Source organism: Manis pentadactyla, chromosome 6 (genome assembly GCF_030020395.1).
Source record: "Manis pentadactyla isolate mManPen7 chromosome 6, mManPen7.hap1, whole genome shotgun sequence".
Classification (NCBI taxonomy): Eukaryota; Metazoa; Chordata; class Mammalia; order Pholidota; family Manidae; genus Manis; species Manis pentadactyla.
Genome location: NC_080024.1, coordinates 63,113,644 through 63,137,711, shown reverse-complemented (window position 1 = coordinate 63,137,711; position 24,068 = coordinate 63,113,644). Strand labels below are relative to the sequence as shown.

The 24,068-nt window shown below is 41.1% G+C and overlaps 1 protein-coding gene across 14 annotated transcripts in view; it reads left to right on the top strand.

The window, feature by feature from the left end:
* RAPGEF4 (Rap guanine nucleotide exchange factor 4) overlaps positions 1 to 24,068 on the top strand; it is a 312,049-nt gene that overhangs the window by 250,783 nt on the left and 37,198 nt on the right. For 12 of the 14 annotated variants that reach the window (XR_008998260.1, XM_036876921.2, XM_036876920.2 and 9 more), the window contains 6 exons: positions 2,529 to 2,589; positions 4,249 to 4,325; positions 4,747 to 4,893; positions 6,795 to 6,910; positions 12,099 to 12,187; positions 16,487 to 16,565. Coding sequence is in view for 12 of the 14 variants with exons in the window: in XM_036876921.2 (XP_036732816.2) it covers positions 2,529 to 2,589; positions 4,249 to 4,325; positions 4,747 to 4,893; positions 6,795 to 6,910; positions 12,099 to 12,187; positions 16,487 to 16,565 (569 nt within the window). In the remaining 2 variants the exon portion in view is untranslated. Of the gene's footprint in view, positions 1 to 2,528; positions 2,590 to 4,248; positions 4,326 to 4,746; positions 4,894 to 6,794; positions 6,911 to 12,098; positions 12,188 to 16,486; positions 16,649 to 24,068 lie in introns of all 14 variants that reach the window. The other 2 variants (XR_005023015.2, XM_057503902.1) reach the window with 1 other exon arrangement.

Genomic DNA, 24,068 nt, shown 5'->3' with positions numbered 1-24,068 from the left:
GGTCTGCTGCCTCATTGAGAAAGGATGCAGAAGGTTCAAGAAAGCAATACTTGAGATATATTAGGACACAAAAGCAGTACCCACTGGTGAAAATGGCCCAGTAGCTGTATGTGACTCTGGCCTTTATGTGCCTACTACATTTAGGAAGCCAAAAGACAGAAATTGGACCTCTGAATGGGAATAGAAACATTTCATTCCATTAGAAAGAACACAGGAATATGATTTCTAGACAACACTGTCTCCTATATGCTAATAATTCAGTAACAATAATAAAAAGAAGTTGTGTCTGTGTTCACAGATTATATACTAAGGCCCCTCAGCAATATCCACATGCCTAATTTGCCTTGTGTTTCCAGCTCACTAGGAGGCAAGCACTATCACATGGTAGTGGTGCCTGCAGTCTGCTCTGGGGGACAGGGGACAGATCTCCGCTGAGAGCAGGGAGGCATTTGCTACAGCCTCAAGCAGAAGGGCTCCAACCCTTTCCCCTTCAGGGAAGACAGAGCTGCCTTCAAATCCCACCCCCCACCACAGTGCTGGGGGTCCAGAAGTGTGCTCACAGACCTGGGGTATCCAGGGGTGCAGTCCAGCCCAGTCTCCCTTCCTGCTCCCCACTGCCCCTGTTATCCTCACTCTGCCCATGGGAGCCTCACCTGGGGAGCCCCTGGCACCCCACAAGCTCAGTACAGAGGGAAGTGCAGGAAGACCCCTCTTCCCTCCCTGTGCTGCAGGTCCCCAGCATAGCCCCATTCTGACTCCCCCAGGCTGGTGGAACTGGGAGGACTGTGGGCAGCCTTCTCTTCCATCTCAAGCCCTAGGTACCCAGGCACTGTGGGAAACCCTCAGATTAGTTAGTTCTTAGAAAGATAGAGCCATAATTTGGGACCAAAACTGGAAATTTAAAAAATAGTTTAGCTACCTAGGAATATAAATCTGCTCACACATTTAGGCTTAATTATTCACCTTCAAGACATTGAATTCCCCTACATGTGCACAGCGTTGCCTGGTGTGTGATGGAAGGAAGAGCCTCTGAAGCAGCACTGTCACAGGGCGCTGTGGCTGCTCTCGCCCTCTCAGCCAAGACGAGTCAGCCAGAAAAGTGGGCTACTGCATACGCGTGAAACCATGTTTTAGATGGTCCCTGGGGGGGATTGTCTTGCATTAATTAGCTTATAAAATAGCTTTTGTAAAACTTTTGAGAATCTGGTGGCAAATCTACTAAAGTGGTCTAGATAGGACTGGCAACAAGTGAAATGAGAGAGGGTCTGTGGGAGAGGGTCCATGGGAGCGGGTCAGTGGCAAGGGTCAGTGGGAGAGGGTCAGTGGGAGAGGGCCCGTGGGAGAGGGTCAGTTGTAGAGAGCCCATGGGAGAGGGTCAGTGGGAGTGGGTCAGTGGGAGAGGGTCAGTGGGAGAGGACCCGTGGGACCGGGTCGGTGGAAGAGGGTCCGTGGGAGAGGGCCCGTGGGTGAGGGTCTGTGGGAGTGGGACCGTGGGACCGGGTCAGGTGGGAGAGGGCATGTGGGAGAGGGTCAGTGGGAGAGGGCATGTGGGAGAGGGCACGTGGGAGAGGGCCCGTGGGAGAGGGTCAGTGGGAATGGACCTGTGGGAGGGGGCCCATGGGAGAGGGTCAGTGGGAGAGAGCACGTGGGAGAGGGTCAGTGGGAGAGGGCCCGTGGGAGAGGGTCAGTGGGAGAGGGCCCATGGGAGAGGGTACGTGGGAGAGGGTCAGTGGGAATGGGCCCGTGGGAGAGGGCATGTGGGAGAGGGTCAATGGGAATGGGCCCGTGGGAGGGGGCCCATGGGAGAGGGTCAGTGGGAGAGAGCACGTGGGAGAGGGTCAGTGGGAGAGGGCCCATGGGAGCGGTCAGTGGAAGAGGGCCCATGGGAGCGGTCAGTGGGAGAGGGCCCGTGGGAGAGGGTCAGTGGGAATGGGCCTGTGGGAGCAGGTCAGTGGGAGAGGGCCTGTGGGACTCACGGGAGACAGCCTGTGGGAGAGGGCCCATGGGAAGAGGGTCAGTGGGAGAGGATCCGTGGGAGAGGGCCCGTGGGACCGGGTCTCTGGAAGAGGGTCCATGGATATGGTCCCGTGGGAGTGGGCCTGTAGGAGAGGGCCCATGGGAGCAGTCAGTGGGAGAGGGCATGTGGTAGAGGGTGAGTGGGAATGGGCCCGTGGGAGAGGGTGAGTGGGAATGGGACCATGGGAGAGGGTACGTGGGAGAGGGCCCATGGGAGCGGGTCAGTGGGAGAGCACCCATGGGAGCGGGTCAGTGGGAGAAGGCCCGTGGGAGAGGGCCCATGGGAGAGGGCCCCTGGGAGAGTTCCCCTGGGAGCTGGTCAGTGGGAGAGGGCCCGTAGGAGCAGGTCAGTGGGTGCGGGTCAGTGGGAGAGGGCCTTTGGAGAGGGAGTGTGAGAGAGGGTCCGTGGGAGAGGGAGTGTGGGATGAAGGGTACAGACAGTGCTGGGCAGGAAGAGAACAAGCCTGTTCTGACTGTCTGGGTTTTCCCCATTCTCTCTTTTGTTCTCGTAGGTGAAGCGGGAGCTAGCAGGTGTTCTCATTTTTGAGTCTCATGCCAAAGGAGGAACTGTGTGTAAGTGAAAGCTACACCCGAACATGGCACCTGGCCAGCCCCCTCACCAGCAGAGGCCACAGGAGCCTGACTGCAGATGCGCCCCTTTCTTGGGTGGGGGTCAGACCTGGCAGGATGTCATGTGGCACTCTTGTGTTGGGGCTCTGTGTTTATTCTCAGCGTGTGGCCATTATTCTGTAGCACCAGAGTTGCAGCAGCTGCCTGCCTGAGTCACCATGTCTCACTACTTGCTCAAGATAGTGTTTAAAAAAGACAGAATGAAGTCACTGTTCCTCAGGCAGGACCCTAGGGAAGACTTTTCACAGTGGCCTCACTTCAGTTTGGCTTTAGAAGAATGGTCACTCTTGAGCTTGCTAGTTAAAATGATAAATTACCCGAGCTGCCTTTCCTTCTCTCACTTTCACTATCAGCTCCAACCCCGAAAGAAGTTCTTTACCCCAAATACTTACGCAGGATTAATATATAGTACCTTTCCAGAACCCAAGCTGTAGTTTAGTTCTCTGATCATATTTGGAAGCAAGAAATTGAAATTGATATTAATAAATGTGAACAAAATTATTTAGACTGTCATTTCCCACAAGTTCTACCAAATCCTTCTTGACAGGTGAGGTTAGTGTGGTCTGCTGGGTCAGGAGATGCCGCTTGCTGTCATCTGTCTTGGAGAATCCTAAGACACATCAGCATGTTAAGGTTCTCCGAAGTTCTGCAATAAAGAAAAATGGTCACTCCATTTAAACCAAAACTTCCTAAACCCCTGTTAACTTTTCAAGAGATGTTCTTTAGAAAATCTGGCTGGCTCTTCAGGCTGTGTTAGTCAAATAAGCAGGCAGAATGAAATGTAAAACAAAAGACAAAATTATATTTCAAAATGTTTTACTTTCAGTCATCAAAAGTGGTATTTCTGTTTCTGATGTTTATTTTAGTGGGGATGGTCTTTCTTTTAATTTTAAAGATTCATTTTTTTAATATTTATGATCATGGATGACTTGCAACTTCCCTTTTATTCTTTTAATTTACACTTACTAGTTTTCATTTTATTATGAAACATTTAAATAGTTCAAATAAAAATAGATTATTACAAGCACCTTTTTAACCTTTGTCAAACACTAACATTATGCCACATTTTTCCATATTTTCTAAAGAATAAAATTATAGACACTATTGATAGCCCTTTACCTCATTTGTTCCTTTCCCTCCCCACATGACTCCCATCCTCCGTGTAGTGTTTATTGTTCCAACACATTTTTAAAAAATATGTATATATGTATCCATACACAACCTGCGGTGCTGATTCCCATGCTTTCAAACTTCGTATCACTGGTCAGATTACCCTTTAAAACTGTTTTCTGTGGCATAATAACTTTTGCTGAATTGTGGGGGTAAGTGTATTGCTTTAAGAAATGGGTTGCTGGTGAACTGATGTCTAGTAAACACCTGTCTTTAAGGGCATAGCAAGTAGTGCAGTATTTCTGTTTCTTTCGTGTTCTATAGAAAAAGAAATCATATTCCATCTGAATAAGTTAGTATTTGCCATTAATTTTTTTCCCTCTGGAATAAATGAGTAATTCTGGGGACTTAAAAATGACAATTTGATAAGCTGTAATTTATATTGATGTGCTTCTGTTCCTGTCATAAGTCTTTTTATCTTTTTGTATGTAGTGTTTAACCAGGGAGAAGAAGGTACCTCCTGGTATATTATTCTAAAAGGATCAGTGAACGTAGTCATTTATGGCAAAGTATGTATATCTTTTTCTTTTTGAAACTTTATTATGCTCCATTTATTAGTGTGGCTCTGAGTGTTAACAGTGCAGTGCTACAGTTAAATTTGGAACAACATTGTTCCTTGATGTAGAAAAGGTATTACAGTGTCTCTAATAATAAATTATCTTAATTATTAAATTCAGAGTAGCATTGAACTTTCTGGGGCCCATCTCTTTATACATTATAATATATATATGTAAGTTAGGCCATAGCCCATATTCCCTAATGAAAGAAATGTGAGACATTATGATATAATTATGTAGCTCCCCCTGGCATCCCTGGGTACAGCCCATGTATGACCCAGTGTCTGAGGGAAATTGGGGCTCCTGGTCTGCAGTGGGCGGGGGCCTGCTGTATTTTGGGAATTGTCTCCATTGAATTTCCCATCCTCTCCAGGGCGTGGTCTGCACCCTGCACGAAGGAGATGACTTCGGCAAGTTAGCACTAGTCAATGATGCCCCGAGAGCTGCCTCTATCGTCTTGAGAGAAGATAATTGTCATTTCTTAAGAGTGGACAAGGAAGATTTCAACCGGATCCTGAGGGTGTGTCCAGAGCAAAGTGTGGTTGAGGGGCATCCCCTGTTTCCTTTTGCCAGAAAAGCAAAGATTTGACGATAGCGTGAATCAAGCAGTGCTGTGATTAACAAACGTTCTGAGAACCAAGAGCCTTGGGCACAAACCTGGTGTGTTCAGTGTGTGGTGGGAGTTCCAGGGGCCAGAGGCGGTATTCCAGTAAAGCTGCAAGTGTGGTACCCTCTGCTGGACCAAACAGCCCTGCACAAACAGGGACTGGCCATGGGGAACTGAAGAAAAAGTGGGATTCCCTTGGCAAAACATCAAAGTCTGAGCTGTTGCTCTTTGGCAGTTCTATAGGCTTTCCTCATTCTTTCTGTCTCTCTCTCTCCTAGACCCTCCTAGCTTCCACCTCCTCTTGCTTCCCAAATCTAAATCTTTCTCATATATATCATCACACTCTTGAATTATTGAGGGATTACTGTTAGTGGGAATTAACATCAGTCATCATTACCCCAAAGAAGTGTTTTCATTTCAAGTGCTTTATGTCCAATTGATTCATGCTAAAGGCATTTCAGACTTCAGCAAGTAGGTGAAGAATAACTGGGGTGGTAGAGGGAGCCATGGAATTGCACTTGAAGTTGGTTCTGCAGATGAGCCTCAGGATCTAAGCTTCTTAAGGTATTTGTGAGAGTGGGTGATGTTTAGAAGAGATGGTTCCTGGTCTTTCTCCACAATGCCTGGTTCCTTGGGAGGGACGGCCCAGCTTTGGCTGGTAGAGACCTGATTGTGGACTGCTGGGGATGATGATGGTGTCCCATCACCCTGGCCTTTCAGGTGGCCAGCCGCACATCCTGCCTGAGCTTGAGTTCACTCAGGGAGACCATACCCTCTAGGGTCACTGGATCCCCTTTCTGCTTCCCTGCTGGCTCGCAGCACAGACTCCCTTCTCTGCCTCTCCCAGTTTTCAGCAGCTCTCTCCCTCCTACTCTAACACCCCAAATGCAGCTTCTGTGCTTTCCAGTACACTTGCCATTATTTACAGATGATTTACAATTATCATTTTCCATTCCTTAGGTGCAGACACCTATATCTACACAGCCTTAAGCATTTGACTTTGGCGGGAAAATTTTCCTACAGCAAAGTTTGTCTTAGGAAAGCATTCATTCTCTTAGTACAAAGAAAGTTAAATTAAAAACCACACATTGAATAATATTGAAAAAATAACACATGCAATATGACTTGGTTTTTATCTGATCTCTTTTAAAATGGGTGCCAAATGATAAGAAAAGCACATTAAACATTTTTAATTGATTATTAAGATGATGTTGAAATTTAGAGGTAAGCTTTACTAATACTTTGAGGTTTACACACATGGAATTTATATTCTGAAAGAATTATTCTTTGAAAGAATCGGACCATTATCACTGATGCAGTTTGTAAAACTATTCAAAACAACTGAAAAATATTTTTGACTAATTTCAAACTGATTTTTTAAATTAAGTCTTTTTATTAGAGAGAAAAGGTACCACTCCTATGAAAACTGAATACCCTCAGAAGAAAATCAGGATGAGAAAACTTCTCTGAAGATGAGTGTTATTTGCCACATATATTTACAAAGAATATGTGCATTTACTCCCCTACCTTCTTGCTATACCACACTCTCTAAAAGCTTTCTCTGAGCATAACCGTCCTCCTCTCTACTCTGCTGTTTTTCTGTATCTGGGGTAAAAGCAGTTTTAAAACCATATGCCTCAAACCTCATCTGATCCTGTCTCTGACCATTCCAGCCCTGACTTTGAAAATGACTTCATTTGTAGATGCAACAATTAGCATCACAAGCGCCAAATGAGTTTCTGAAGCATCTGAAATTTTTTTCATTGTCTGAGAAAAATGGCAGCATCTGTATGTGGTATAATTTGTATTTGCAGGACGTTGAGGCGAATACAGTCAGACTTAAAGAACATGACCAAGATGTCTTGGTGCTGGAGAAGGTCCCAGCAGGAAACAGGGCTTCTAATCAAGGAAACTCACAGCCTCAGCAAAAGTAGGTTTGCCTCCAACACTGCAATTGCCAGACTATGATTAACCTTTTCACATGGTATCATCATTTCTACAATAGCATGTTCTCCCTTCCTATGGAAGACGGCATTGTGGGGGACTTTTTTCTCCCTATTGACTAATCACACATCTTGTGGAGTATAATGTATCAGTTCTGGCGCTGCCTTGAGCTTGGTGCTGCCTGGAGTAATTCAGGGAGTGGGGGATGTTCACCTACTCTGAAAACGCTCTCTATATACATGGTTCAACTGTAATAGCTTTGCAATAGAAGGCATTGGTGAGCACAGTGGAAATAGAAATGCCAGGCAGCTCACAGGATACGAAGGTCCTGGGTGATGAGAGCCTTTTTTTGCATATGTAGTATTTGAATTGCATATGTAGAATTTCTCAAGAAGTGTTTTCATCTTATTACTAGAATGAGCATCTTTGACAGAAACATGGACTTCAAATAGAGTACAGTCTACTGATTGCATCCCAGAAGCATCCATTTGTCCTCATCCACACTTATTCCTGCTAATGTCAAAGGGGCATTTGCTTCACATCTCAGGGCCCCTTTTTTAGCCTGAGCCTTTTTCAGTGTATCTATGTTCAGTTCCATCTTTTGTTGCAACTTCCCACATTTTCATCAAGTATACCAAAATTTGAATAGCAAGATAGGAGAATTAGGAAATGTAGCTCTAAAAAATTGTAGATAATTACAGAAGCTCATTTTTAAAATAAAGATTAATTTTCAGTCTTAGTATAATGAAAACACCAATTTTGTAGCAAAAAAAAAAGTCACCAAATAATGTGTTGAAAAAGAATACATCCCAAATAATTTTCCTTTGTTTGACACACAGGTAGAGTGTTCCCTTTAATCAGGACACTCACTATGACCAATGAATGTGTATTGTTTAGACTAAAAGTCTAAGTAAGGCTCAGACATTTTCATCCGTGTGAATCTATATATTTGCAAAGAAGACAGGAAGAATTGTAATATTATTGAATAGCCAAGATGTATGTTGCCTACTCAATGTAATCTTTATTACAAGCCCTTTTAACAGATGGAGAAATACAGGCTCAGCAAAAGCAAGTTTCTTACCTGAGATTACAAAGTTTGTAATGGTAGAGATGGGATTAAGTCCAGCTTAACCAGCTTCTATGCTTTTGCTCCTTCAGACTCACAGTTCATTATGGCAAAATATGTAACTCAATGCTATCCAATAAATATTGCAAACCAATCTGTATTTCAAACGGGCTGACATGAAATGGACTATATGGAGAACTGCCCTGTCACTTACAAACCCGTAAAATTGCCATCCAGAGTTCTTTGTTTATTTTTTTGTTTCACTACTATTTATTCTTGAAAATGTTCTTGCTCAAATGGTTTCAACAGTTGTCCTTTCTGCCCACAGAGAAGGATGCGAATGAAAACATTTTTTGTGTGAAGGTTCGGACTACCCTCAGTGATTTTCTTTTGTGCTCTTAACTATAACTAGAGCGTTTCATAGTGGTAATCTGCATTCTTTAATAATGCCTCAGATGTGTCAAGAAAACTTTGCTACCTGAAAGAGTAAGCCTTGAAAACTCTCCTTCACCTTGAAACATTTGGCCGCAAAGTCCCCCTGAGGCCTCCTTCCTTCACCTCTTTTACCATCGGGGAAATGATCAAAAGCATTTGCTTGTTACAACAGCTTCTATTCAGAAAGCCTTCCAAATATAGATTTTTTATTAAATCAAACTGAAGAGAAGAGAAAAGGAGAGGCCACATGTATTAAATTTATTTTAGGCCTGGATCTGATTTCTGTTATATCTCGTGTGTTCTGCAGACCAAATCCAGATTCTTATATAATGCAATAACATGTACATACTCACAGCAAACCATTCAAGAAATGTCAGTGAGTATAAAATCATGCACCACAAAAATCAGTTTCTGAAAAGTAAAGAGTCACTCTCTAACGGGGTCACTCTCCATGTTGAGGTTTCCCCGACCAGACCAGAGGTGAAAAGGGGGTGGAACACGTAAGTGGATTTCGGCCTGATGTTCTGAATAACTTCAATAATATGGCAACACAGTATTTATAGATAGACTTAAAAGTTTAGGAACTTTTAGGGCCTCTGTCTCCTCAGAAATTATTGTTTTTGAGCTCACAGAAAGTTATGTTAGTGGTGATAATGTTATTTTTCTGATCTACTTTCTCTCTAAGAAATCCAGAATAATTTATGTATACATTTTAAACTTTCAAAACTGCCTGACTGTGCACAAGTCACTCAAATCTGAATGTAATATTAAAACATAAATAGCCAGACAGTATTTCTTATGATGGCTCAACTATATGGAGCCCTCAAATATTTACCATTTTGGATATTTTCTTCTCTGTGGTTATCTGATTTTAGAAGAATTTGAAATGGCTATTCCAGTTCTGGTTACTGTGTTGCTTTTTCCTTAGACTATCAATCACCCAATTGCTCAGCTCCATCCTGTTGGCAGAAAGTCACTTTTCAGGGTCCCCTTTCACCCCTGCCTCTTGTGCAAAGAGAAGTGTCTTCATATCCAGACTTGGTGTTAGGAAAAGATTTTCAGTCACAGGCTTAAAACTTCAGCTTGGATGATGTAACCAGTGGGCTTCTCTTTAGAGTAGCTCCTTTCTGCACTGAACTGAAAAGACCATGCTGTCTGGTCTTCAAATCCCTCCTTTAAGCAGAAGTCAAGTCATTGTTACCTGTCAGTGTCCAGCCTGAAACAGAGCAGTAATGCAATGCTCCAGCCAAGCCCGCCCCTGCAAGCCAACTCACCTCTGTGGCCCGAAGCTCCCCAGCCCTGCCTCTTCAGAGTTCTCTGCCCTAAGAGAATGTCACCACCTGAGCAATCTTCTGTGTCGCTGAGAAGAGGGAGAAGGGTGGGGCGCGGCAGCCAGGGCAGCTGTACCACTAGAGGGAGACTTTGGTAGCAAAAGAAAGATCTGCCGGTGTCAGATTGACCTGGTGGGTGGAGTTCAGAGCTGCCACTGCTGTCTGGTCAGGTGACACCCAGGTCGTTATTCTTTTTCACCAGATGTAATACCCCAACTCAGGGATGTCCAGACCAAGAACACTAGAATGTGAAGCCAACCCCTGTCACAGTTAAATATTTGACAAGGGAACAAATTTCCCACTGATCAATCAGTTCTGTAGTTCTTTTTGTCCTTTTTGAGCTTACAGTTTACTAGCATCTACGTAACACAGTTACACTCATATTGAAACAAAATTTGTTTTTAGAAACAAACAAGCAAACAAGCCTTCAGAGGGAGTTTAAATCTCATGATGGACTTGCTGTTCAGCTGAGCTCCGGGAACATAAACGCAGCCTGCGTCTGGAATGCCTTGCTGTGGAGGCAGAGCAGCAGCATAAGACACACATAAGGAAGGAAGGAAGGATAAGCATAAGGAAGGACAAGCTTCCAAGCCAGGCCTGTCTCACAGCAGAGTTCTCACATTTACTGACCTGTGACCGTGGGTCTGCTGCCTCCTTTTGCTGAGCACTTTCCCCATCTGCAGAATGAAGATAATACTTAAGTAACGGGAGTAAATGCGACAGCATTGCTGGGCACCTGCCTAGCTGTCCAGGGCATAGTAAACATTCAACAGATACTGAACGCCCTCTCCAAGCCCGATTTCTTCTTTGGGTGGGTGCTATCAAAGTCACGTATCTCAGGACTTCCTGAAAGAGCTCAGCAAATTTTTCCACATAAGTGTGGCAAGTCTTTTACAGACATGCCCTCTCCTTTCATCAGTCATTGCCGACAGGAGGAAAAACTCTTCTACCTTATTTACTTTGAGAAAGGGGCATACTTTTGAGATTAAATTAGAATAATTAATTTTATTCCCTCGCTCCTCCTCTAGGCTCCAAAGCCAGGTTTTTCCTCCAAGATTTAACCCCGCAGCTTCCTTTTGGTCCCGAGTGTGTGCACACACACACATACAGGATCGTTCTAGCTAATGGCTACCTCTCCTTCCCGTAGGCTTCTGTTTGCTGTACCTCATTCAGTACCCGGGTGGCTTCATTCACTCTCTGTTTTCACCTGCACAGGGTCCTGTGCTGAATTACCTCTTCAATCCCTCAGGCAGGAGAGTAAGACCCTGAGTTTTAATATATCAGAGATATTCTTGGGATTGCAGCACATGTCCTGCAAGGTCTCACAGGCAAGAAAAGGTGCTGGTGAGGAGACAAAGAAATGGGGAGCTGAGTTATATATACCACTGCTTTCTGAACATAAGAGAATTTCATTTTCGTTGTTGCTTTTCTGTCCTATCATTTTTCTTCAAGGGAAATGCCAAACAGAAGAGCAGAGTCTGAGTTTTAGAGTAGGAGCTCCCAGATCACCTTAATGTATTTTGCCTATAGTTTTCATTCACTGTTTTGTGTATCTTCAATACAACTTTGAAATAACCCACTTCAATTTAAAAAATAAATCCTCCCTTGTTGATTGAAGAGCCCCATAGATGAGTCTTCTGAAATAATGACTAACCATCTCCCCAGCACACACTTACTCCAAATAATGTGTATTTGACAGTGAAACACATTACATCGGTTTCTGCTGATTTTTCTTTCCCGTTCAGATGTTCCTGTAGTGTGTTTTCTCCTTGGTGTTTGGGGTTTTGTTTTCTTTTCTCTTGTTTTATTCTTAGCTGCATTTCCAGAGCACATACCAATGTACAATTGGGAAGACAGAGCATTCCAGAAATAGGCAGAGGAATCCAATGTGGGACTGAAATTTTGCTACAAGTAACCCATATATGGATAACCTAGTTTACTGTCACTTCCCCTCTCGCCTGTTCCCTCTGCCTGACCCGAACCGCCCTGGGATTTACATGTTGCTTTTCATTCCCCTGAACAAGGTTGAAGTTGCTAGTTCTCAGCCTGACAGAGCCACTCTCTAAGAAGTTCACTTCAGTTCCATGTAGGGAAAAAAAGATTAACATTTTAGTCACTACTTCAGTTTGTGGATTTTACATTGTCTTCCTGTGGGACTTTGACAAAGTAGATGGTCTCTGTTACCTTAAGGAGAATATGAATGTGGGCTATAAATTAAGTCAGTATGGTTCCCTGGAATCTCAAATAAAAAACACCCAGAAACAAAAAACCAGACGTATGAAAAGTTACTTATTAATGCTTTGCCCTCTTTTGAAAAACTAATGTTTTTATTTCTTGTCCAGGTATACTGTGATGTCAGGAACACCTGAAAAAATTTTAGAGCATTTTCTAGAAACAATACGCCTTGAACCAGCTTTAAATGAAGCAACAGGTAAACACTTAGAAGAGTTTTATGTGCCCATTAAATTCATCCTGAACTGATTTTCAGTGTGTAGCCAAAACTGATTTAGAAGGGGCTTATGTTTATTAACAGAGAGCATCCCTGTGTGGCCCAGTGGGGAGCAGTCCTTCTGACCCTCTTCTGCCCACTCCAGTCCTGGCTCTTTTGCAGATGGCTCAGTCTTATTCATAATAGGAATAGTCTTCCTTAGGCATCTCTTAGGTTATCATTTAAATCCCACCCTCCATAGACATCTGTTGGGTTATAATTTAAATTCTACCTATGCCCATAAAGGATTTAAAGCTGACTACATAAAAGATACAACTTTGCTCCAACTAGAAATCAGAAGTGGTTCTGTTTCTGCATGTACGTTCTTGGGCTGCCCCAGAGTATGACTAAACACTTACCTTTATGAGTTGCCTAGGGCTGCCATTACAAAGTTCCACAGACTGAGGGCTTAGAGACCAGAAATTCATTGCAGTTCTGGAGGCTAGAAGTCCAAGATCAAGGGCACAGCAGGGTTGGTCCCTTGCAAGGCCTGTGAAGGAGAATCTGTCCCATGTGTCCAGCCTGGCTGCTGCTGGCTTACCGGCACTCTCCAGCACTCCCTGTTTCTACAGATGCATCACTCCCATCTCTGACTTCACATTCACATGGCATTCTCTCTGGGGCCTTCTGTATATCTGCCTCAGTGTCCAAATTTTCCCTTTGAGCAAGGACACCGGTCACTGGATTAGGGCCCACCCTAATGACCTCTTAACGATATCTACAAAGACTCAGTTTCCAAATATGGACACATTCTAAGGTGCTAGGGGCTAGGACTTCAACATATCTTTTGGGGGGAACAAAATTCAATCCATAATACCACCTTATAGTGAACCAGTCCTTTTTTTTATTACTAAGACTTTTTTTTTTATTACTAAGGACTTTTTTATTACTAAGTACTTTTTCAAATTACTAAGACAGATTTGAGGATGAATGAGATGAACTCACTAGTGAACTAAGTATTCAGAGTGATGATACTCTCCACTTCGGTTACCATCCATACATGACTTTGGAACTGCCTACACTGTACTTTTTTTTAATCCTATGCTCCTGGCCTATCTCAGAATAATCAGTTTACATTTTAAGTACACTGAGATCATAGGACATTTCTCACTGAAAGAAGTTCAAAGCTTCATCTCAAAAACTTATTGATAATTCAAAGTCCACTTATATGATGTTTACAATATACTCAAGGTAAAGCTATCATTATTATTATATGTATTATATCACTGATTCACTTATTTTATCTCCTTATTCCAGTTTCTCATTTTGTAAATAGATTATCTGAGGTTTTTTTATGTAGTTAATTTACTGGGGAGCAGTAGAGAGAGAAGCCAGGATATCTTGCTCCAGGGGAGTTATTTTCCATTCAGTATTTGTTGAGTATCTTGTTGGGCAGGCACTAAGCTGGTTGCTTTGGACTAGGCAATGTGAACAAGAAATCATCCTCCTGTCCTCAGGAAGTTTATAACCTGCCAGAGGACCTAAAAGGATGTGCAAACCACTTGAGCATAGGCAGAATGTGGTCAGTGCTTCAGGAGCACTGACTGGCTAAGGGGACCTAGCAGTGTCATGGAGAAGTAGCATTTGAAGTGCTCCTGAAGGAAGGCTGGTGACTAGTAACTAGAGGTTGGGGACAAAGCCTTCCATACAGAGAGACAACAGTAGTACTGACCTAGAAATGGGCAAGGAAGGTCAAGTGGCCTGGCTTTGTTAGACTGTCATATACATAAGTGGGAGAAGGAAGGTGAAGTCTAAGAATTTGGCCTTGGAGATCTTGGAGGGTCTTGGAGGGTCCTCAATGCACAGCTAAGCATTGGGGAATGGTTGAAGGCATCTGAGCAAGGAGAATGTGGTAAGAACTCTTCTTGAGAAAGGAAACGCTCAAGGGACCCATTAAGAAGGGATTACTTTCTTCCAAGGGGCAAGTATAACCTCAAATAAACCTGATTTGTGGAAGCTAAGGTCAGGAAAAATTCAGCAGGTTCTCCCTGTCTGATTAATTATTTGCACAGAATTGTGTGATTGTACAATTTGAGAAACTGCATCTTCTCTGAATTGAATGCTGCCTGAAAGGAAGATGCTGCTACATTGGGGACAGTGGCATCTAAGGAAGATCTGTGAGGTGTTTACAACCTAGGAAGACAAATATGTCCTTCCTTTCAAGCATCCTCGGAGGTGGGGACTACATTATTGCTTCTTAAAAAATTGAAGCTAGAAATGAGTGTGTTCTGTAGCTGGCACATGGGATGTGATTCCTGACCCTTCCATCTTTGATGTTAGAACTAGGTTAATATCTTAATTTATTATCAAACAACATACCTCACAGTCTTCCTTATTTTTATTTCTTACAAGTAATGTTCATGTCTTGGAGATAAATAACAAGTCAGTATTTCTCTCATAGTCAAAAAATATGAATGTGCCCCACAGTCATCCTGGACACTAAAAGTAATCCCATGAACCTCATGAATGAGGAGGAGTTGGACACCCATTATATTTATGCATGTACCATACAGTGAGAACTGTCAGAGTAGACAGTGAAACTGGTTTACATCATAGAAATGAACATCCCTGGGTTTGACAGTAGTACATTGTCTTAATTTACCAAAACATCTATTTTCTGCCTAAGACCTATTAGTTTCCTAGACTTTTTACTTCTATGACTAGCATTAGTCATTGAGTGACTTGGAAAATATTTTTAGTAGGAAATGAGTTTTTTGAATCAGTTCTCAAGAATTACTTCCCTTGAGTACAGAACAAGAAAGCCACACTGAAATGCAAATGCTGGCTGGTTACCATCCTAATTGCCCAGTTTGCCAGCCTCAAATCTCTGCTTGAACAAAATTTAAACTACTATTTGGGAGCCTGGTGAGTATTGCATCCCTATCCTCAGAGAATAAGTATCTAAAACAGATAACGGGGACCCTAGGTGTTAAAGTTAGGCCAAACTCCTTTTGAACTTAAGGAAACAAGCTTCATACAGCTTCTGTCTGGCACCTTCTCTGCTTCTTCTCTGGGACTGAAAAATGGGATTGAAATGACTGGTAACACCTAGTGGTATTACACTCATCACTGGTACTTAAATGAGTACAATGGTATTATGTGATGTGAGAGAGGTGTTAGCTAACACTATGATGGAAGTCATATTGCAATATGTAAAAGTATCATATCAACACATAGTACACCTTAAAATTACACAAAGATATATGTCAATTATATCTCAATTTCTAAAAATGAGTGTCAGGGTCAAACCTTTACTCATGATTCCAACTTTGCCAATTTAAATCCATTTTTAAAAAGATGTTGGAAATCTGATTTATATAGGTAAAATTTTTCACGTTTCTTACCATTTTCTATTATGTGGTAAGTTTCTACTATGAAAAGTGATGTGAGTTTCACAAATCTCAGCCAATAGAATTCATTTTGTCATTGAAAATCCCTTTACAGTTAGATTCCAAGTTTCAACGGAGTGTTCCTGAGGCCTTTAGATCTTCCTTCCTGTGCTCTCCCACCAAGGCTGACTCCACCACAGTGCTGTCTTTGCAACGAAGAACCAGCACTGAATCCAAAATGAAGCCAGTAATGCTTATCGTTGGCATTGGCCCTGTCTCCCTTGCCATCTTCCTACTCTCCTGTCTACCAAGTAGCTTCAGATACTGGACATACACTAATTTGATCTACCAGAGGGCTTTTGTTTTGCTTCAGACATAGCCTTTATCGTGTCTTTTTTTTGTTTTCCTGCTTTTGTTTCTCTCACCAATTCTCTGCTCTTACCACCAGCTTTTTCTATAATTCTATTGTCTCCTAATGCTTCATTGTTTCCTCTGGAAATAGGAGGTGAAAAATAAATAAGGGGAAACAAATATTGACAAAAGACAAAATGTAAAGTAGACAAAGAAATGCCCATGTGTTAATTTTGCATGCATTGTGCTGTCCTGGATGGCTTTTTAATTATATGTATTTTTTTAATACATTGCAGCTAAGATGGCCTTCAGCATTTGTACAGGCTGCCTATTTTAAAAATACTATGTTTTTTGTCCACTGTCCAGAGAAACTGAGTTTTGGACTCAGGGTCTGTCAACATTATTGTTTTTATATGCAGTGCTTCTACATACAGTAAAACCACAATACTCCAAGCCAACATATAAGAACCATTGGCCAAGAACAAATGAATAGACTCTCTTGCTTTCCTAAAGATTTCTCTAAGAACCTAACTTCCTTTTTTTTACTCTTTGCCCCCTGCAGATTCAGTTTTAAATGACTTTGTTATGATGCACTGTGTTTTTATGCCAAATACCCAGCTTTGCCCAGCCCTGGTGGCCCAATATCCTTTTGTTGTGGAAGGTCCCTATTCCTTTGAAGACACCCCACATGTATAAGGCCATTATCTCATCTCATTCTCTGGAGGTAAGTTGTGGCCCAGGTAGAGCTGTGCTTTCCGCCTTGTCTAACCCTGAAACATCAGCAGTTCTGCCAGGCTCTCTCTGGCTGCTTTGGCCATGCCATGATTTCCTCTTCGGTACCCCGAGTAGAGGAGTGAGCCAGGTTACCATGGGGAGGTGATGCTGGTGAGAAATATCTGTGCCTGTGTGGTTGGCCAGAATAGGTTATGGAGAAGAGTATTATTAGGGAATACTATTAGGGGTAGGTCCCTATCCTTGGAGACAGCTCTCCCTGAAGGAGACCTGACAATATGGACTATGTGTTCTTCCTCTGAGCTATAGTGTGAATCAGACCAGTAACCTGCTGAGACATATACAACTTATCATTGTCGGGTAGCGTTTCTTTCACATTCCTTCTGGTCTATCCTCTCCTCTGGATACAAAATGTATTCCTCATTGCTGTTTTTATTGTCATCACACTGACTTAAAGACACAAAACTTGAAATTCTAATGGCAGTTCCTCTAGGCCGCTTGAACGCTGAGTTTGTTTGGGGCAGCTTTTCAGCAGCCCGTTGAACTGGCCGATAGCTGCAGGGTCTGGCACAGAGGGAGCATTCAGAAAATGTAAGCTGAATTTAAAAAGTGAGTAATCTTTGACTTATACCCTCAACTTTGAAGGACATGTGAAAGTGTATTTTCCAATTTCATGTTATTTTTAAAGCAACAAAAATTTAGACCCCTAAACACTCTGGCTTCTATAAGCAGTTAAATTATTGAAGGGAAATGGCTTTCTTTTTTCTGAGCAATCCAATCAATGTTGGCATGTTTTCCTTTTTCAGAATTATAATTGCCGTACCTGATTCTCATTTTCTTGTTCATCCATAATTCTCTTTGAAGTCAACAGAATGTGTGAGGATAGGAGATTTGAGTTGAATGTGTTATTCAGAAGGAGCTGTAAGAGTGAGATTTGGGTGTTTATTTCCCTGGAACTATCTTTCCAAGTAATGACAGCTTAATGAGACTTACATATATTATATATTCTTTCTGGCTTATATTCAGTTTTTCTCAAGTAAAATTAACACATTCAGGTTCTCTCTGTGTTCTTTTAACACCGTACATGGTAATCATTATTAGATCTTTAAAATTTGTTGGAAGGATAAAGAAAGACCACCTTTGAGTTTAGACTAATTTTTTTAAACAGATGGGCTGTTGACAGGCTTAAGGCAAATGACACCACAGAAGAGTGAGAGAGCATAGTGGGCCAACTCATGTCATCTTTAAGACTCAAAACCACAAACACTAAGCTTGTATTTCTTTTTAAATTCTGATTTTTTAATGTATTCACTTGTTCTCCTTCACAGTTGATTGAGAACATTCATTTCACTGGCCTGTGTTTTTAAGATAGAAGCTCCTAGAGGAAAAGTTCAAGTCATGCCAGGTAGGGAGGCACGGGGGCAGTGCGCCTGGGGGAGGGGAGGAAGATAGGCAAGTGAGCAGTACAATCAAGGGAGGCCTGTGATATCCGATCCTAATTCTTTTCGCAATAGGTGGAGGGAATCCAGGAGGGCTGGGCATCGTGTACACTCCCTAGTACCCTCAGACCACCTCCTGCGTACCTGGCCCGGTGACGACTTAGATTCTCTTCATTGTTCCATTTTGAATCAACTCTCTATGTGTCAGGCACAATGCTAAGAGCATTGACCCATATTATACCACTTTGTCTGTACAGGAGTCCATTGGGTTAGTATTAACTTTATTTTTAAAATGAGGATTCTGAGAGTCAAAAACATTGGAGTGACATGCCCAAGGCAAGTGGCAGAGCCAAAATCCATCCAGGTCTTGGGATTCCAAGCCTGAGGTATGTCACTTTTTTTTCTTCACAGTTTATTTCTTTAAAAGCTTATCCTTTAGAGTTTAAAAACAATTCTTGACAACGTATTGCATGATACACATTCATCTGTGCTTCAGTTGGCTAAAATCAGTGTAGGCCTAATTGTTTCAACCAAATAAATCAAGTATCCAATAGAACTTTTTGCGATCATGAAAATGTTCTGTATTTGTGCTAGCCCAGTGGCCACTAACTAGCCTTGAAGTTGGTTACTGTGACTGAGGAACTGAATTTTTTATTTTATTTAATTTTCATTCATTTAAATTTAAAAAGCCACATGTGGCTCATGCTCCCACATTGCACAGTATAATCTAGTCTTTAGATGCTGGAAAGAAGAGCCTCCACCAAGAATTGCTGTTCTGTAATGCCGAGGGAGGGTGTCCAGGGTGGACAGGAGCTCATGCTGCTCAGGCAAGCTGACGGAAAGGGGTCCTCTCTGAAGGTCGTAAGCGCGTAAGTGGCCCTGCACTACGCTGAGGATTTCTAGTTGCCCTCGTTGTTATGTGGGCTCCTTACATAAGCAATGTTTTTTAGGTCACAGGGTAACTCAGAGAATTGGAGAACCCTTGAAGAGCCCGGGCCTTTGAAAGGGGTCTCTGGGGCAGCAACTAAAGACCCTGCTGTTGGGTAACCCTGCTCCGCATCGTGGGCCCTCACCTCGTTCCCACATCCCTGGGAAGAAGCGTCTAGTTGGCCCAGCTCAGGTCAGTGCTGACATCTTGGCCAAAGGAAGGCACACACTTTACTGAACAGTTTCACAGAGATTGTCTGTAAAGAAAAACAGAGAAAGCAGAGAGAGGGCTGATAACCAGGCAAAAACAACAAACACACATAAACAGCTGAACACCGCATCCACAAGGACAGGGAGATACAATGTAAAACTGAACAAATGTGTTACCCCCACGTTGTTGAGGTGGGTTATAGGAAGAGTAAAATACTTAACTATGTTCCATTAAAGCACTCATGTTAAAACGAGTTGCTTTAGCTGAGTGTGTTCAAAGTACTTAATATCTGTGACTTTTCCTAGCAGTCCTATGAAGAAGTCAGTATTTCGCTGCTCTTTTTCCAAATCAATATACTAGGATAATGAAAAATTATCATTTGCTCAAAGAAAGGTAATTACTAGTACAGAAAAGATTTGAGCCCTGAGCCACTGACACCTATTTCTGTCCTTAGTCCACACTGTATGTCTCCTCCAATTTTGCTTTTAGCACAGAAGATGGTAGAACTCTGTTCAACATTAATATTTCAGGCCTTTTATGTGCTAATGAGAAAGGCTTTCTATTCATTAGATATGCTTGGAATGGTTTGACCTGATGAATACAAGTGCTTTATAATGAATTTTTAAAGTTCTATTTGTTCAGTTTCTGTACTTTTCATCTCTAGTTTCTTCAGTCTTTTTTAAATCTGCACTTAAAATTCAGTTGAATTTTCCATTAGTCTTTAAAAAGAAGATTAAAACAACCTATGACCCTACTAGGTATTACTATTGTTAACCTCTAGATATGTATCCTTCCAGTCTTTTTTCTTTACATATAGATATATACTTTTAAATATGACTGTGGGATCATACTATAAGTAATTTTATAGGTTTTATCAGTAAACAATATTTTATGAGTATTGTTCTCTGCTATTAAATACTTTTCCACAACATTTTTCTAAATATGATAGAATATGTTCACATAACAGTATGTTGTAGGTATCTTTTCAAACCAATCTATATATAAATAAAACTACAGGTTTTTTCAGATAATTCTACAAACATTTATTAAATACAATGTGTCATACAGTGCTAGACAACAAGGTAACAAAGATGTATGAGAAAAAATATGTATTAGAATATATTATATGGTAGATATGTCATAATTAATTTTCTTAGCCTCTTCCAACTGGATCTTTAGATTACTTCCACATTTTTCCAATAACAAATAGAACGGATGATTTGGCATCATTCTAGTTAAATCTTTTCCCATGTACATGATAATTTCCTTTAAGTTTCTAGAAGTAGGCAAAGAATATGTAATGTTTTAATGCTTTTGATGTTTATTGCCAAATTGCTCTCCTGTTGGCTTAATTTTATGTTTTATGATTAAACTCTGCCATATTTTTCTTTGTACAAATCAGTCAGGCCTTCAATTCAGTAAGTAATCATAACTAAGTTAATATTATTTTAAATTTTAATAATTGCATCTTTGTTTCAGAGCATTTTCACATCATTTATTTCAACTTTCTAATGCCCAGTCCCCTCATATGAGGCAAAAAAAGAAACTGTAAGATATTTATTTCATTTTACATGTAGGAAAAATCAAGACACATGGAAGCCAAATAACCACCTAAGATTCTCTATGTGCTGGCAGACTTTTGGAGAAACTCCATGTAGCACTAGTATAATTCTAGTTGCAGTGGACATTGTAGTTAACTTCCAATGTCATTGCCATCTCAGTTGGTCAGTCTAGCTACTCAGAGTAATTGGCTGCCTTTGACCATGATTGGTTCACAAATTACAGGCCAGTGAAATTCAAAGAGAAGCTTCTGTGGGCTTTGGTATGAAAAGCTCTCCCAACATTTAAGAGAGAGAACAGGAAAGCTGTAGCCCCAGTGGCAAGTGATACCATTCTACAACCAGTAGGGGCATGAGCCGTCTGACAAAGCTGTCATGAGTGAGAGTCAGGAAAACAATGGAGTCTATGATGATACTGTTGTACTTGGACCAATCCTGAAGCTTACTCAGCCAATCGATATCTCTTATATCAACAAATGCACGCCTTTGTTGTCTAGGACTGATTGTTACCATAGCTGACAGAATATTAGGTAATACATTGCTTATATTTAAATTTATAAAAATTCAAATACAGCAATAATTTTAGTCAAATATTTTGTCTTGGTATCCTAATTTCTTTAGGCTTAATAGTCAACATAAATTCTATGCTTTTGGAATGGACATTAGTTAGTTTCTTGATTTCAAAAGAGAAAATAGAATACAGATTTGCCACTAAGTTTTAACCGGAACTGCCTTATATGCATTATGTCTCTTATACAGAAACAAATTATGAACAGTTTCCCTTACTGAAAAGACAGGGTCGCCATCATTTCTCTGTGAAATTAATCTGGGGATGTTCTCCTTATAGGTTGACTTGGGTCTCTAAGAGGAACTTTTACCAAAATTTGCTTTTCTTATTGATGAAAGAGTTACAAAACAGCATAAGGTTCTTATTCTCTAGATGAAGCCAAGTCTTTAGAAGTATTCTTTAACTTTCTAAGAAAAATTGTAAACTTAAATTTTGTTGAAGCCAGATTTTACCATTGTAGTCCTCCAATTAGTTCTGAAAAGTGTGTGGTCCACATGTCACTGTGACAGCAGTTTACTTGTGCAGATATGTGATATCAGAGTTCATTTCCAATAAGGATAATTTGATTTGATGATATAAACATGGTACCCTCTTTTGAAGAAAATGACTCTATTATCAGCTATTCTACCAAGTATTTCATATACATCTTCCCAGTTTCATATCAACACTATGGGTTATGTACTCCTTTTACGTTAAGGAAGTAAGACTGAGCAGGTAAGTAATTTGCTCCAAGTTATATAGCTAGGAAGTGTTACCCAATGTTTGAATGCAGCAGTGTGTTGGATTATGCCACATCCTAACTGCTTTGCCATACAAGCAACTGATTTAAGATTAAAAAGAATATCCAAGAAGTAGAGGCTTCTAAAAACAGAGGATTCTGAAAATCAGTGAGAAAAAAATATTCTGAGCAAGAAATAGGAGGCACATAAAGAAGATAACAGTACAGAAAATGCCCCTGTGAACTCACAGTGAATAAACACCCATGAATATAGGAGCAGTTGTTTCAGTAGGAATAGTATCACAGAGTTAAATCCAGAAATGCCAGGCCTTTTGAAAAAAATTCCAAAATTGTCCATTTAAAAGATTCAAAATTATTTCCAGAGGTGGATCAATAATGATGATGATAGCTAAGTTTTACTTAGGACCTAATAGTCTCAAATACTGTACTACTTGGTTTACCAGTACTGTTTTATCTCATCCTTAATGGCAGTCCTATGAAGTTTACTGATGAAGAGACTGAGGTCTAAATTGTCAGTTAACTTACCAAGGGTCTCCCAGCTTGTAAGTGGAAAAGGCAGAGTGTGAACCCAGGTGGTCTGATTCCAGAACTTGCATTTCTAAGCACATGTTGCATCAAGGGAAGAATAGATTTGGTACTCAGGATGCTGGGATGCTCCACAAAGGCAAAGGGTAGTAAGGAGGCCCCATAACATAGTGGGAAAAGCAAGGGCTCTGAAGTCAGAAGACCTGTGTTTAAGACCTACGTCTCACAAGCTCTATTACTCAGCAATTATCCTTAGCCCCTCTGAACCCTGTCTGTATAATAGAGGTAATTATACCTGCTTTACCCACCTCACCAGGTTGTTGTGAAGATCAAATGAGACTATGTGTGTGAAAGTACATTATAAATCTTAAAGTCCCATATAAATATTGCCTCATATATATAAATTATTGTACCATCATGAGAGAAATATGGTAAGTGCCAAGAATATACAAAAGCTTTGTCTAGTCATTGGGTGGATGACCCCCAAAGTTTGTTTTCAGCTGCAAGCAGAGATCTTGTATGCAAAGCAGGATTTTAAAAAACAACAACATTGAAGAGTATCAGTTTGAATGTTGATAAGTGTTTTATAAATAGCTGCATAATTAGCATGTACTTACTGCAAAAAGTATACATAATATTTTAGTCCCTCTTGTAGGCTGTAATGAATCTGCTGTTTCTACATCCTAGGAGGTTTTCACTTACTTTCCCCATGATAATTTTAATACATGGAACCATTATTAACTGAATTAAGAATAAGTAAATGAGCAGTAAAAAAAAAATACAGAAAAATTACAGGTGCCTGTGGTGAGTAAGATAATAACTAGGTAAAAGTATATGAAATAATTACAGTGTTTGAACGGCAGAGCCGGCATGAGGAAAATGACTCAGTGGAATATTAAGCCTGCTGTTGGCAGGGTGGAAAGGCTGGAGCCTACACTGTGGCCTCCACCGCTTCGGATTCTGAGCCCTAGTACACCACTGAAAACAGATCTAATTTGTCTTCAGCTATGTTCATGTGATGCCAAAGCAGCTGGTCCAATTCACAGATGATTTAGCCATTTTGAAACTCTGTGATCCTGTAGATTAAATGCCCAGTAACCAAAAGGTTCTGTTTAAAAGATGTGCAGACATTTGACATCTGTGTAGATTTAGTGAACCTTGTGACACTGAGTCCGAACTTTCTAGAGTGTATCTCTGATCTGTATTTGACATCTCAACAGAAGGGACTTTCAAGTAATTTAGGTAATGGATTTTAAACAACTGTGATTTTTTTTTTACTTTTTTAAAATTGAGTTATAGATAGAATTCCAGTGTTCTTGAATTGTTTAAGGTAAAGTCCATCAGTACTCATTTGAGGCATATTGTTTCCTTGTACCCGGTCCTTGACCAGAAAATGTATATTCACAGTGAATTCAAGACATGGTTCCTGTTGTTAAGGATTCTG